This window comes from Cynocephalus volans, chromosome 16 (assembly GCF_027409185.1).
Source record: "Cynocephalus volans isolate mCynVol1 chromosome 16, mCynVol1.pri, whole genome shotgun sequence".
NCBI classification, from domain to species: domain Eukaryota; kingdom Metazoa; phylum Chordata; class Mammalia; order Dermoptera; family Cynocephalidae; genus Cynocephalus; species Cynocephalus volans.
Window position 1 is genome coordinate 38,991,762 of NC_084475.1, and position 15,319 is coordinate 39,007,080.

The 15,319-nt window shown below is 40.7% G+C and overlaps 1 protein-coding gene across 2 annotated transcripts; it reads left to right on the forward strand.

Annotated features, from left to right (window-relative positions):
* Positions 1 to 1,149: 1,149 nt before the first annotated feature.
* ZFAND5 (zinc finger AN1-type containing 5) lies at positions 1,150 to 10,807 on the forward strand. 2 transcript variants are annotated; one of them, XM_063080439.1, is made up of 6 exons: positions 1,150 to 1,645; positions 5,874 to 6,033; positions 6,453 to 6,564; positions 7,171 to 7,274; positions 9,554 to 9,679; positions 10,573 to 10,807. In XM_063080439.1, exons 2-6 carry the CDS (start codon positions 5,883 to 5,885, stop codon positions 10,719 to 10,721), a joined length of 642 nt encoding a protein of 213 aa, XP_062936509.1. In that variant the 5' UTR covers positions 1,150 to 1,645; positions 5,874 to 5,882; the 3' UTR covers positions 10,722 to 10,807. The 2 variants fall into 2 exon arrangements, with proteins under 2 accessions (XP_062936509.1, XP_062936510.1); XM_063080440.1 differs by having other exon boundaries at positions 5,877 to 6,033.
* Positions 10,808 to 15,319: the final 4,512 nt, after the last annotated feature.

Sequence of the window (15,319 nt, forward strand, 5' to 3'; positions counted from 1 at the left end):
ACAGCATTCCTGAGCTCTCAAAACCACATCCGAGGCAGAAGCCTACGAATCTTTAAATGATCACTTCAGGTGATTTTTCTTCTGATTAGTGGCTTTGGAAAACACTGAAGGAGCCTCTCACTACATTCTAATGGTGGCTGATATAAGACCTAAACATCATTTCTATGTACTTATTAGACCATTGTTTACCAGAAAACTTCAGAAATCCCTTCTGCCTCAGTCATTTTGTTCTTTTGAGTTGAACTGAAGTCACTTGGAGAGGTCAGTTGTTACTGGGGTTTTCTGTTTGTGCTTTGGAAAGGTTCTCGATGTTTTAGGCTAACTCACCCTTTCACACCAGTCTGGCCATGGGCCTCATTTCTGAATCGCCTGCCCGATACCTCTCCCTTTTGCACTTCCTCCTCCTCCCGCCTCATCTCCTTTTCTGATCTCCGCCTCAGATCGAACTTGTTTGTCCCTTCGCTGTATTTCTAGAGTAGAACATTTTGTGCTTTCCCAGTTCACGACGCTTTGCTGGAATCGACAATTTCCAGGGATTTTACAGGTTGGCCAAAACAGTGTGTCCAGAACAGCGACGCCAGGGCCGAGGCCTGGCAGCCAGTGGGGCGAGCGTCTCCTGACTGCACGGCCACCCGTGACCTCGGGCGGGCGGGGCAGCGGGGCCACCCTGCTCCTTCCCGGCGGCATCAAGGAGTGCTCAGGCGGGACTTTGGAACTGAAGAGGAGGGTGGGGAAGCTTCGTACACAGAGAAAACCCAGAAGCCATAAGGAAGTTCCTCTTCTCCGGAGGGAGGGGAACAGCTGCCCAGGGCTGGAGACAAAGCGGGACTGAGAGCATCCGAAGGAGAGAGGCTGAGGGCCGACTACTGGGTTAAAAATAGAAACGCATCATCCTCCACAGGACCAGCTCCTTCCAGCTCCACCCAGGGGCCGGCCAGCGGAGCAGTGACTCGGCTCTTGGCGATGGCAGAACCGCCAGGTTCGGCCGCGCCTTCCGGACCCGCGACTGAAGGCCGGGGGCGGGGCCCTAGGCCCGCGACGTCATCGCGCTCGCCGCCGCCGGGGTGTTCGCTGACGCACAGGCCCCGCCCCCTCCCCTCCTTTTCCTCACCGCCCGAGCGCCGGGCGGAGAGCGCGTCAGTCGGCCGGGCCGTGGAGCCGTGTGCATCTTTGCTAGGGGCTCGCTCGCTCCCGGGAGCCGCGCAGCTTCCCTGGAGGTGGCCGAAGCGACGGAGAACGCCGTTATTGGGCCTTCACGGCGCCCAGGCCTCGCCGCCCGCGCTCCGTTCGCTCTCTTAGGCGGCCTCGCCCGCCACGCGTGGAGGTGTGAGGCGACAGGGGGCGAGCGCCCCGAGAAGCGTTAGCCGCCGCGGCCTCCGGTCCTCCCTCCGCCTCCTCCTCGGCCCCCCCCCCGCTTCCCTCCTCCCACCCCCGAGCTCCGGCGGGTCCCGGCCACGCTCGGCGCTGCTGCAGGAACAAAGGAGGACCCCGCGGCGGCGGCGGCGCCACCTCCGCCTGAGGCTTCTACCCGCTCCCGCGGCGGCGGCTCCAGGGCCCCCGGCTCGCCCTTCCTGGAGACCTCGGCCCGGCCTCACCGCACAGGCGTCTCGCGCGAGCCCCGTTCCTGCATCCGGGCTTCTGCAGGGTGAGTGGTGTGGGGCTGGGAGGGGAGTGAAGGGACCGGGATGCCGCGGGTCTCAGGCGAAGCCCGAGCGGGCCGCAGATGGCGACGTCCGGGGGAGGGGAGCCCGCCTGCCAACTCAGGAAGCACAAAGACGGAGGCGTCGTCCTGTCGTCGTCGCTCGAGGCCCGGCTCCCTGCGCCCCGGGTTCACTCGCACACGCACGGTCGGGGGAACAATGCCTGGCGTGTGGCCTCCGCGGGGCCGGCCTCCAGGCCTCAAGCGTCGGTCCCGGCCGCCCTCAGCGGCGGCGTCCGGCGTGGGCAGTCCGACCTGCGGAAACAAAGAGGCCGAGACGGCGGCCGCGCCCGGGCTCCCTGCCTGCTGCACCGTCTAGCTGTCCCTCCCCTCCGGCGAACAGTCCGGGGTCGAGGGTCGGTGCGGGGCGGGTGAGGCGAGCGGCCGGGCCGGCCTGCGGAGCTGCTTGCTGATGTGCATGACTCAGTGGTTTTTGGAGAAGGCCCTGCTAGGTTTCCCTGAGTGAGGCTGTTTCTTGGAGGGGGATGGGAGAACCAGTGGGACTCAAACTTGTCCTAAAATCCGCTGGAACAAGGGGCCGAGGGTGTCTGTCGTCGTGTTTTAGTTTTCCAGACGTCGCTGCATTTTTCCCCCAAGGTGTCTTTCATGGAGGAAATGGAGCGCCTTCCCCTTTGTTCCGCGCACTTAGGCTGGTGAACGTGAAATTTTTTGCTCGCTTTCCCCGCAGTCCGTGGAGTTGTGTTTTGGGGAAAGGGTCAGGTTATTTTTATTGATTGGATGCCTGCTAAGAATATCACCAAAGAGGATATTAAGATAAGCTAGTATATAGGTTACCGAGCCCCTGTTCTTAAACCTGGGATTTGGGTAATTTTCAGACTTCTGAAATCTAAATGAGTTTTATTTTACTCCTTGCTTTTAAGTTGTTTTTTGTTTTCTGCTTTTTTTGCGTGTGTTTTTTTTGTTTGTTTGGCAACGAGCCAATATCAGATGCTTTTTTTAAAAGTAGGATTTAAGAATTCAATTGGTGAAAATATTGCAATTTTATATTTCACGTTTTTTTTCAAATGCCCCCACACCTCAAATTTAAAGATTTGTTGTAGTTTGTTTTCCCTTGTTTTCTGTATCCCAGGCCCGATGGTAAGCCTGGAAAGGAGCCTTTAAAAATCAATCTACTCCATTTGGCAAAGAGGGAACTAAGATCTGGAGAGTAAGGACTTGCCCAAGGTTACTGGCTTAGTTAGTGGCAGATTAGAGATTAGAACTCGGGCCTCAACTCCCAGGTGAGAGGGCGTTCTTGCCATCTTACATTTTGTGCACCTGGAAGAACTACATTCCATGGGTGTAAAAGCCTTTTGTTTATATTTAGGGTTGAAGAATTTTCAGTTACATATCCAGGTTTTTTTTTCTTTTTTTAAAGCTATGAGTTAGAAGCCACAAACTATAAAAATGTGTTCCATTTGTACCTGACAGATCTAAAACATGCATGTTCAAGTTCCTAATAACTTTAAAAACACTAAACAGTAATGGTATTGTATTTTTCTAAAATATCAAGTAGGTGGGAAGTACAGTACCAAATGGCGAACAGTCACATCCCCCGCCCCTAAAATAATTATTGCCATTAAATGTGAGAATTCGTTATACTTTGATGTTCCCTTCACTATGCTTAGGTTTTTTTTAAACAGCCCGACCATTTTGGCTTTGTGGGTGATTAATGATGCATGCCTCTTCTAGATTGAATTTGAGATTGTTCTCTAGTCCTCCCTACACTAGAAAAAAACCCAGCAGCCTTAATAACATTTTGTTTTATTATGTTAGATATATGAACGCTGCATCCTTAGTTCTTGGGGTTGTGTAGGAGTTGGCAGGCTCTGAGATATAAATAGAAGCTGATTTCAGAGGCCCCTGTTGACTAGGCTTTATGTGAGAGCCTCCATCCAGCTCAGCCTGTCACATTGCAGCCTTGTGACAGGCTGAAGCGTTCTCCCATGTGATCTAAGCCTCAGAGAAATATCAAGGCAAGCTATGCACGTGTGATGGTATTTAAAAGCTGGCTTTGTAGGGGGAAAAATCTAAAAGATGGAAAGCTATGTGAAAGATTAATATCCGGGTGTCTCGTGTGTATCAGAGTTGAAGGATATTATGAATTGAAGGTAGATGTGTTCTCTGAAAAAGGAAAGATGGAATTCTCTGTGCATCAAAGTGGGTGAAATCATTAGATGGGTCTCCCATTTTATTTAATATAAACAGATTTGAAGAATCGGATTAAGTAAAATTACTTAATGTGGGTTGATGGGTTGAGTTTAAACTTAGGCCAGTTTGCTTTTAAAGCCAATATCAGATGACACTGGCACTTACTATATAGAAAATGTGAACTAACATAAGTCTTTAACTGGCTTCAAGAAATGGCCCAACAATGAATAGGCCAAAGATTTACATGCTTTGTGCTTGGGTGGTATGCAAATATAAATACATAATTTATTGTTTGAATGTTTTGCTCATACTCAGCATTTAAAAACCCAACTGAAAGTGTTTATTAAACTTCATAAATGATGTTGAAATGTTTACAGTACCCTGTTCCAAAGTGAGTCAGCTAAATTCCACTTACTATTTAAAGAGACAGTATCAACTAAATTAGTACTATTGTTCGATTGAGTTGTAGAACTTGGTCACTCTCCATACCAGCTTGAGTGGCTTAAAATATTTGTCTGGTGTATTTTTGCTTAACAAAAGGAAAGATCACTATCATTTAAATGTTTTAGGGAGGGCCGGCCCCGTAGCACACTCGGGAGAGTGTGGTGCTGATAACACCAAGGCCACGGGTTCGGATCCTATATAGGGATGGCCGGTGCGCTCACTGGTGAGCGTGGTGCTGACAACGCCAAGTTAAGGGTTAAGATCCCCTTACCGGTCATCTTTTTAAAAATAAATAAATAAAATAAATAAAATAAATGTTTTAGGGAATAATTGCTAGGATTTTGGCCAGGTCACAATTGGTTAGCGCCACCTCCACCTCCCTTTTTTCCCCCATAATTTTGGTATAAATAGTTAACACTTGTTAAAACGTTTTTTAATAACTCATTAGGAATGTATTTTAGTATGTGGTAGTTGGGAAAATGACAGTGACCATAAATTTTAGCATGCAGTTTTCCTTTAATCAAATGCTCTCAAATTTGTTTTTTGTACATTTATACATATTTTAAGATGACATGCAAAAACCCTGACTTTTTTTAAAAGTAATTTTTATTAAGTGATGTGCATTTTCTCTTACCCAGAGGAAAACTTATTAGCACATTACTATATTCATGCTAATTTTAACAAGACTTCTGGAAAAGCAGGGCTATATTTGCTGTATAAAGTTCTTTCTGGTAACCTAACATTAAATATTAAACCGTCACTAAAGGTTATGTATTTATATTGCTTTAAGTTACTATATTGAATTTGAGCTTGGTAAGGTTTCATTATTGTCTAGTATCAGGAAGACAAGCACTTGTTAAAATTGATACAGCCTTTGGCTGAGAAATCTGGTTGATAATTTTTGTGTTGCATGTTTCTAGGCACTGGCATTAAAGTACTCTGAAACAGATTTTCACAATTCAAATGTAGAACATGAAGAGTTTCATAAGCAGCTGACCCCTCAATTCTTGGGGGGGGGGGGTGGCCTGCACAGGGATAGAACTGTGGACCTTGGTGTTACCAGCACAATGCTCTAACCAGCTGAACTAACTGGTCAGCCCTAACCCTGAATTCTTAGAGCTTCGCTTGTTGGTGCCAAGGTAGCAGGAAGGGCTACTAGCTCTCTTTTAAAATGTTTTCAGCCAGTGAAGTAAAAATATGATTTGAGATGGTCTGCCTGTAGTGCAGGAGAACAGAAAGTGACTTTAAAAGTACCAGTGTCCCAAAATGATTAAAACATAACTGATATCCAGCAGACCTTTTCAGAAATTGAAACCAGGAATAGTGACAGGTAAAGTAATACATTTTAATATTTAATGATATAATTTTTTTTGGCCCTAAAACAATTCCTTTTATGGCTTTTGTTTTATAAAGGCAGCAAAACATTAGTGGTTATGTCTGCCTGCTCTTTTTAATGATTAACACTTTGGGCTTTTGCTAGAAACAGACTTAGTGTTTGGAAATAACAAAGGTGGTGATTGTATAATACTAGTTTTATTTTGGTGATATGCTAATTTCTGAAATTTTGTTTTGTTTGTAGCAGAAAAATATGGCTCAGGAGACTAACCAGACCCCTGGGCCCATGCTGTGTAGTACAGGATGTGGCTTTTATGGGAATCCTAGGACAAATGGAATGTGTTCTGTTTGCTACAAAGAACATCTCCAGAGGCAGCAAAATAGTGGCAGAATGAGCCCAATGGGTAAGTTGTTTCCAAGGAAAAACACATTCGAAGAACTGGTGAACAGAAAATATAGAACCCAAGAATTGGGGCCTGAGACTGAGAATGCTGAAAGCCATAGGAGAGAAGACCTGACAAGAGCTTGAAATTCAAGCAGCAACCCAAGTACTTGACCTGACTGCATCAGGAATGAATATCTACAAACATCTAGTCTGTTCAGTTTCCCTTTTTGAGGTTTTGTTTCATACTTGTGTTCACTGGACATGACTTACATAGTTTTTGTTTGGATACTCACTTAAGTATAGGATTTGCAGCACGGTGAATGAAAGTGCTTAAATCACTAACCTAATTAAATGCAGGTATTTGTTACTTATTAGTCTTGATACTAAGTGAGTTTTTGTAGTGCTGAATTGTTTCTTACAAATCCTTTTTTGAAATAGGGACAGCTAGTGGTTCCAACAGTCCTACCTCAGATTCTGCATCTGTACAGAGAGCAGACGCTAGCTTAAACAACTGTGAAGGTGCTGCTGGCAGCACATCTGAAAAATCAAGGTAAGAATGAACATTTTAGAGTTTTTGATACTACAAAGAAGAACTTAAGATGTCTGCTATTCATGCAATAATACAGACGTAATATATCAGATGCCCTTGGCTTTGCATGTGTTGCACAGTCAGGTGTTCCACTGTCCTTTAATATTTGACTCTTAGGTCATTAGTAAAGATATATATTACACCCTACTCCATAACCCCCTCAAGGATACTGTGCTGAAAATGCTGTGCTTTTCTTTCCTTGTAATTAAGGTTTAGAGATTACAGAGAGACTGGAGAATATATTACAGTGCCACACAAGGTGTTCTGACAGAGCTGTCCCTTTTGCCCTTAAACACATTACAGGCACAGCTAAAAATCTGTATTTGGTTATAATATAGGTAACCTATACAAATATGCAGCCTTGAATTGATGAGCCATTTATCAAATTGCTTTCTTTATTAACCATTTATGCTGAGCATCCAGTATCCTTTTTAAAATTTAGTTTATCTAGTTCCATTTGATCATGTTGGAAATACTATAATTTAAAAATTGAACTGACAACTTAAAATTTCAAAAATAAGTACCCTTAACATCTTTAAAAATAATTGTTTGCTTGAACTCAAATAGAAATGTGCCTGTGGCTGCCTTGCCCGTAACTCAACAAATGACAGAAATGAGCATTTCAAGAGAGGACAAAATAACTACCCCGAAAACAGAGGTGTCAGAGCCAGGTATGCTTTCTGTTTAATACTAGTTCAGTTCTGAATTTGTTAGTGTGAGAAAGGGTTGGTGGGGGGATTCTTTCCTTCACATCGAAGGACCAAAGAGGAGGGAGAGCTGTAAAGTACAGACCAAGCAAAGAACTATCTTTTAAAGTACCTTGAAGTTAAAATATTCATACTCTTTACTCTCTTCTTTCTTCTCTACCCATCCCCCCACTACCCTCACACCCACAGATGAGCAAAGTTGTAATCTAGAGACTGGATGTGTTAAGAACTTAATGAACTTAAATTTCAGGGCCATAAAGAAAAGTTTTATAATCAAAAACAGTAACAATTCAGTCTTGATACTGTCAGTGTTGGAAGTGTAGAACCCCTATCTTATGTTTTACGGGAGTTTAAAACTCAGTTTGGGAAAGACATTTTGGTTTTCGTCAGATAGTGGCTTTGAGACTGTTTAGCACAACCAGAAGTGCTCTCATGTTGCAGGAAAACTGACTTGCTTGAATTACCTACGTCAGGCCCTTGAAAGAACAATCTGTGTACTTTATATAGTGTGCATAGTTTATTTGATCTTTCATCCTTGATATAGTGACTACATTATAAAACTTGAGGCTTGTTTTTGCTAACACCATAGCCAAGTTTGTGTACTATCTGTCCTATAAAGTCAAATTCTTAAGTTTGGCAGGTGAATCTGAATATTTGGTATTTTCAAATGAGTTCCATACTTCTGTAAAAATTGATCAAATTACTCTGTGTGTGTGTGTGTGTGTGTGTGTGTGTGTACGTGTGTGTGTGTGTGTACGTGTACAAATTTACTCAGACCTTGGAAGAATAGTCTTGGTTTAGATTTATAACTAGTCTCTGCATTTATTATTACTTAATAGGCATTCTGTGGTTCGCTGCTATTTGCCTTTTCTGTATAGTTTTTTTCTTATCCCCCCTTCTTTCTTGTATGTCTTAGGAACCAATTTCGTATTTTTCAAATATAGCCAAGAAAGTGGCTGAACCCCCCCCCCCCCCCCCAATTAATCTTTACCCTCGTACCATCATAGCATCAGGAAAGTTAAGGTTGTCATAGTAGCTTATTAGAAATAAATAGTAGATGGGATATTATTCTCTTAGACTAATATTATGCTGTTGATCCCAGTGGGTACATTGCTAATGTTAAATGAACTATAAATTTGTAAAGTTTTAGAGTAAGCTGTTATTAAACCAGTCAGCTCACTATAGAAGCTTGGATATAAGCTAATAGCATTGGTGCTAACATATTGTTCAGGCAGTAATTAGCATTGCATACATAAATTTGCTATTCTTAATATTTGGATTAACATTACAGCTTAAGTTTATATTTCAGGTGTTGAATTTTACATAAGTAGAAGTAAATTTTGGTATTTGTTTTAAAAAACTAGTAGTAATCTGTAATTTTTGTTCATTAGGACAAATTCTACTAATGTCATAGATGAACTGAAAAATAAAAGCCTTTTTATTTTAGGTGGAGAAAAGGTGGGACTTTTTGTAAATCATATCTCACTGTCCAAATTTGGTACCCATTTTAAATGATAAGTTTCACAAGGGGAAAATAAAACATGTACTTTAAAAACTCATGTTCTCCTTATGGAATCCTTAGAAGTCTAAAATCAAAATTTCACAAGTATTTCCTGGACTATGTTCGTTAATCTTTCAAAAGAAAGTTTTTAAAAAATCAGGTTTTTGTACATATGACAATATGGTACACTTGTGAAAGTGACAAAACAATTATTTTGAAACTTTGGGATTTGAAGTTGATTTAGGGATTTGGGTTTTGTCAAAGTCTGGTTTTATCTATAGGGTCTTTTTTCTATCGGCATAAAACCAAAATGACTTTTATAGCCAAGTATCTCAAAAGTTTGTGAACTTTATTGGGAAATAATGAACTTGAACTACTGTAATTGAGCGGTTTGCATTTAGGAAATTGCATTGTGGTGAAACAGCATATGATCAGCATCTTCAGGGTCTTTTTAACACAGAATTAGGATTTTTGTTTTCTAGTACTAGCTATTAAGAGTGAGTTTAAGGGAGTTTCTCAAGTAAAGTGATCATTTTACAAAATTCAGAGAAGTGAGTATAATGATTGGCAGGAAATTCTTAGATTTGAAAGAAATTCTGATAGTAAAATAGATTCTATTTAAAGTTTATATTTTTAAGAAAAGTTTCATCTTTCTTACTAAGAATCTATTTCTCTTAAATGTTTTCTCTTTTGACTTAGTCAGCCAGTGAACTCTTAACAAATTTCTAATACTGTTTTTCAGTTGTCACTCAGCCCAGTCCATCAGTTTCTCAGCCCAGTGCATCACAAAGTGAAGAGAAAGCTCCTGAGTTGCCCAAACCAAAGAAGAACAGATGTTTCATGTGTAGAAAGAAAGTTGGCCTTACAGGTATTAAAGATCAGATAAGAAAAAGTGTATTTTACTGCCCATAATTAAGGAGCTCTTGGACACTTTCTAAGGGACTGGTTGGTCTTACACATTTTTTTTTTTTTTTAAAGCCTGCCTTTCGGGAATAGAAAATTTCCAAAGAAAAGAGTGGGCAAAGAAGGGGGAGAAGGAGGTGTTGGGGAATGAAATAATTGGGCTTAATTTCCATCTGTCTTCTCGAATCATACGAAACCCTTTATTAACTTCAGGCACTCTGAATTATTTTCCTTTATTGGATTGATAAAAATTAATTCCATTTGATTTCCTTTGTACTCTTGGGGAAAAAGTAGCTGGAACAGTTACACCTCCTTTGAGCTAGGCACAAAATGTTCCAGATGCTTTCCCCACCCCCCCGCACCCCTCAAAAAAAAACTTTCCTTTAGGTCTCCAAGCTTCATTGTTGTCTTTCCCTGGTTTTCACTTGAGGAAACATAACCTAGTTAACATATGGTAGAACTATGTTTTGAATCCAAAGTATCCTGACATTAGAACTTTTGAATTCTACCCTGCATAGTATCTACGGGAGTTGATGGAAGGAGAGCACAGGGTAGAATCAGCTGGCAAATAGCCCATTTTGTTTTCTTTATGTTGTTTGGCTTATCAAGTACTTACCCTCCACAATCCTTATTTGCCCTTGGAGGGCAGGACAAAATATAATTATTTGAATTTTTCACCATGTCAAAGGAAGTTAAAAAGTTCTTTCACAGTGTAAAGTAATAGATTCAGGGAGTTGATTATCTTTTGTGTTGCAGAGCAATGAAATCTGGTTATTTTTCTTTAGTGACTAAGGCTTTTATTGTTGCTTCTTTTAATTTCTGCAAGTTCCCAAGTGACTCTTCCTCTTGTTTGTACAGGATTTGACTGCAGATGTGGAAACTTGTTTTGTGGACTTCACCGTTACTCTGACAAGCACAACTGTCCATATGATTACAAAGCAGAAGCTGCAGCAAAAATCAGAAAAGAGAATCCAGTTGTTGTGGCTGAAAAAATCCAGAGAATATAAATTACCACTTGTGAAGAGACTGAAACTTTGTTTTTATTTTAATATATCGTAGGAAAACATTAAAGAGCAGATGCATGGCCATTTTCCTTTGATGTTCTCCAGAGTTTTACTTTACATTTGTCTGTCGTATAATTGATATTTTAGGATGTTCGCGTGTTTGTTACAGGCAGAATTGGATAGATACAGCCCTACAAAATGTATATGCCCTCCCCTGAATAAAATTGGATGAAAATCTGCACAGCAAATTGAAATACAGATAATAGGGACAAAATTAGTTCCCGTGTGCCAAACAAAATAAATGAAATCTCTGCATGTTTGCAGCATATCTGCCTTTTGGGAATGTAATCAAGGTATAATCTTTGGCTAGTGTTATGTGCCTGTATTTTTTTTTTTTTAATGGTATACCAGAAAAGGACTGGCAGTCTACTTCTACCATCTACCATAGTTAAACTTCACCCTCTTAATTTTCACATGTTCTTTGGAAGCAGGAAGAAAGCTTTAAAAGAGGATCAGACCTTTTTCATGAAACCTATATTTGGTGCCATATGTAAGTCTGATTAAATTGGTCTTCTAAAAGCTGTCAGATAAGACATTCTATGAGGTAAACATCGCAACTGGTTATAAGTAAAACTATCAAGCCAACAACAGGGCCTTGAGATAATCTTTGAAGCTTATTGTGCTGGCCTGCACCAGAAGATGTCTGCATTACTCTTGTTGCTAAAAATGTGTAGTACAGAACTGCACTAGGATTAATTTGTTTACAAGAAGAAATTAAAACTACGTTTGGTTTTCACATACAGCAGCTCTGTTGAATAACATGCATCTGAGTTTTACAAAGGTATCTGAACAGTTAATTTTTCATGTGCATCTTTTGTTGAATGTTTTGGTTCAAGAAAGAATGTTTAAAGCTTTTTAAAGACTTCAGTTCTTAATGTAACTGTACCCTTCTGCATGGAAAATCATAACCAACATGGCTGCAGTAGACTTTTTAGTGGTATCCAGCACCACTTGCGGAGGGCTGCTTTATCATATTGTACTTGGGTGTAGGACTCTAGTGTTCTTGGGTGTATTGCATGGGCTGCATTATCTACAGCATTGTACAATAACAACTAGAAAAGGCAGTATACTTCACTGATGCTTGTCTGGTAATATCACTTCTGTGTTATAATGGAAGGTTTCTTGTGATGTATGAAACTTGTGTTTTTTATATATAAATGAGTATAGTTAGAATAGTGTTGTGATAATGCCTGTTTTCATCTGTAAATAGTTAAGTATGTACACGAGGCACTACTTCTGATTTATTGCAGTGTTCATTCCTAGTTTTTACTTTTATTAAAGCATTCAGTTTTGCTTTCAATTTTATGTACCTTAGTTCTGAGTTAGATCTGCAGATGTGTACAGATAGTTCATATTTATGTATTGCACATAATCATTCTATTCAGCATCAATGCTATATTGTATTATGTAAATAATAAAAGCCATGTACAGAGGGAAACTTCCACTTGTCCATTGGGTTTTTAAGCCATAGTTAGAATCCTAAAAGGGAAAAATTAGAAATGTTACATGTTCAACTTCATAGTTTATGTGGACTTTGCATGGCTATATTGTAAATTTCTTTTTTCCATTACTGTCCTGAACTCAAGGGACTTCAAGTGAGAACCATTGAGATGAGTTTTTTGAAATATAAGTATGGTATGATAGACGACTTTTTTTTTTTTTTTTTTTTTTTTTTTAAAGATAACCGGTAAGGGGATCTCAACCCTTGGCTTGGTGTTGTCAGCACCACGCTCAGCCAGTGAGCAAACCGGCCATCCCTATATAGGATCCGAACCTGTGGCCTTGGCGTTATCAGCACCGCACTCTACCGAGTGAGCCACGGGCCGGCCTAGGATAGACTACTTCTGAAGAGTTGGATAAGCACCTTTAGGATCTGGACAGTCTTAAAACTTGAGAAAGGAACAAAATTTGAGCAATCACGGCCTATCTCCCTTTTCCACGTTTTGCTTTAATAGATGGCTTTTATAAAAACCCTGAAGAGGAAAGTAGACATGACTTTCTGCATACAAAAAAAGTTGTTTTATTTCTGTTTCGGGTTTGTAATGTAGTGACGGATCTGTGGACTTGGTCTTTGCTGGTGTCATGCCAGGTAATAAAGACGAGTAACAGTACATGCCAATTTTGCCCACAGGGTAACAAGCCAAGAGCGGAACCATTGCCTCTCAGTGATGGAGTTTGGGATGGAATACTTACCCTGGTTTACTTTTAACTGATACAGTTCTTTGCATGCTGATACTTTTACTGCCTGTGAGGGCAGATGAGTGTAGATGTTTATATGCTAAGATAAGGTTAGTATCTCCCCAAATACAAAGGGTATTGGGGTATCACAATTGAGTTGAAAATTATGGTATTTAGAAGGGGAGCTTGATGAATTTTCAAGTTTAAAATGAAACATTTATTCCCTCAGCGCTACCTGGCAATAGAATGTGGCTTTTTTTTTTTTTTTTTTTTTTGGTGGCTGGCTGGTACAGGGACGGAACCCTGGACCTTGTCATGTTATCAGCACCACGCTCTAGCCAACTGAGTTAACCAGTCAGCTTGCTTGGTAAGTTTTAAATCTTAATAAGTTTTGAAATCAAAGAGTAGTATGTGAGAGAGAAGACTTGGATGGAAAGGTGATGGCTCCTCAGACCCCACTCATCTGTGAAATTCTCTGAATAGTAGCAAGGGACTGGTAATGTTTCCATGATCACTTTTCACAAACCTTAATTTTGAGTGGATTTCAACTTGAGTTAATTTGTCAGGAACATCCATTGATTGGGGAGAAGGGAATTAAATGTGTAAGTCACCTAGGAAGATTCAATTTTACCCAGATTCTTGCACTCCAACTTCAATGTTTTTCTCAGTCCAGACTGAGTGGGCTTTAACTGGAACGTACACTGAGATATTAAGCATTTTAGGAATATACTGTATTCCCCATTACATAAACAGACAAATTTTTGCATCCGCACCACCCAAGAATTATTTCGTCAGGACAGGCCATGATATGAATTCTCTTTTTCAAATCTAATCTTAAGTGGGTCCAATGTGTAAAACTGGGTTTTCAGATTTGATCTGAGGTGGGCTTCCCAGAGCATGGATTAGTTTGCAAAGGAAAGAGCTCTTTTTGAGCTGTAGGATGTAATGGTTAAGATCACAGATCCTGGAACCAGACTGTTGTCTTGGGAAAGTTACTTTAGGCCCACATTGGACTGCTTCATCTGTTAGTTGACAATGGAAACTACTTCAGGAGTGTGAAAATACAGCACTTAAATAGTAAGTATGGTATTCGTTACTGTTAATTTTTTTTTTTAATTTTATTTTGTCGATATACAATGTGGTTGATTATTGTGGCCTTTTACTGAAACCTCCCTCCCTCCTCCCTCTCCTCCCTCTCACCCAACAATGTCCTTTCTGTTTGCTTATCGTATCAACTTCAAGGAATTGTAGTTATGTCTTCTCCCCCCCCCCCCCCAGTTTTTTGGTTTTGTGTGTGTGTGAATTTATTTATTTATTTTTAGCTCCCACCAATAAGTGAGAATGTGGTATTTCTCTTTCTGTGCCTGACTTGTTTCACTTAATATAATTCTCTCAAGGTCCATCCATGTTGTTGCAAATGGCAGTATTTCATTCGTTTCTATAGCTGAGTAGTATTCCATTGTGTAGATATACCACATTTTCCATATTCACTCATCCGATGATGGACGTTTGGGCTGGTTCCAACTCTTGGCTATTGTAAAGAGTGCTGCGATGAACATTAGGGAACAGGTATACCTTCGACTTGATGATTTCCATTCCTCTGGGTATATTCCCAGCAGTGGGATAGCAGGGTCATATGGTAGATCTATCTGCAATTGTTTGAGGAACCTCCATACCATTTTCCATAGAGGCTGCACCATTTTGCAGTCCCACTGACAATGTATGAGAGTTCCTTTTTCTCCACAACCTCACCAGCATTTATCGTTCAGAGTCTTTTGGATTTTAGCCATCCTAACTGGGGTGAGATGGTATCTCAGTGTAGTTTTGATTTGCATTTCCCGGATGCTGAGTGATGTTGAGCATTTTTTCATGTCTGTTGGCCATTTGTATATCTTCCTTAGAGAAATACCTACTTAGCTCTTTTGTCCATTTTTTAATTGGGTTTCTTTTTTTTTTTTGTAAAGTTGTTTGAGTTCCTTGTATATTCTGGATATTAATCCTTTGTCAGATGTATATTTTGCAAATATTTTCTCCCACTCTGTTGGTTGTCTTTTAACTCTGTTAATTGTTTCTTTTGCTGTGCAGAAGCTCTTTAGTTTGATATAATCCCATCTGTTTATTTTTCCTTTGGTTGCCCATGCTTTTGGGGTCGTATTCATGAAGTCTGTGTCCAGTCCTATTTCCTGAAGTGTTTCTCCTATGTTTTCTTTAAGAAGTTTTAATGTTTCAGGGTGTATATTTAAATCCTTAATCCATTTTGAGTTGATTTTAGTATATGGTGAGAGATATGGGTCTAGTTTCATTCTCCTGCATATGGATATCCATTTATCCCAGCACCATTTGCTGAAGAGGCAGTCTCTTCC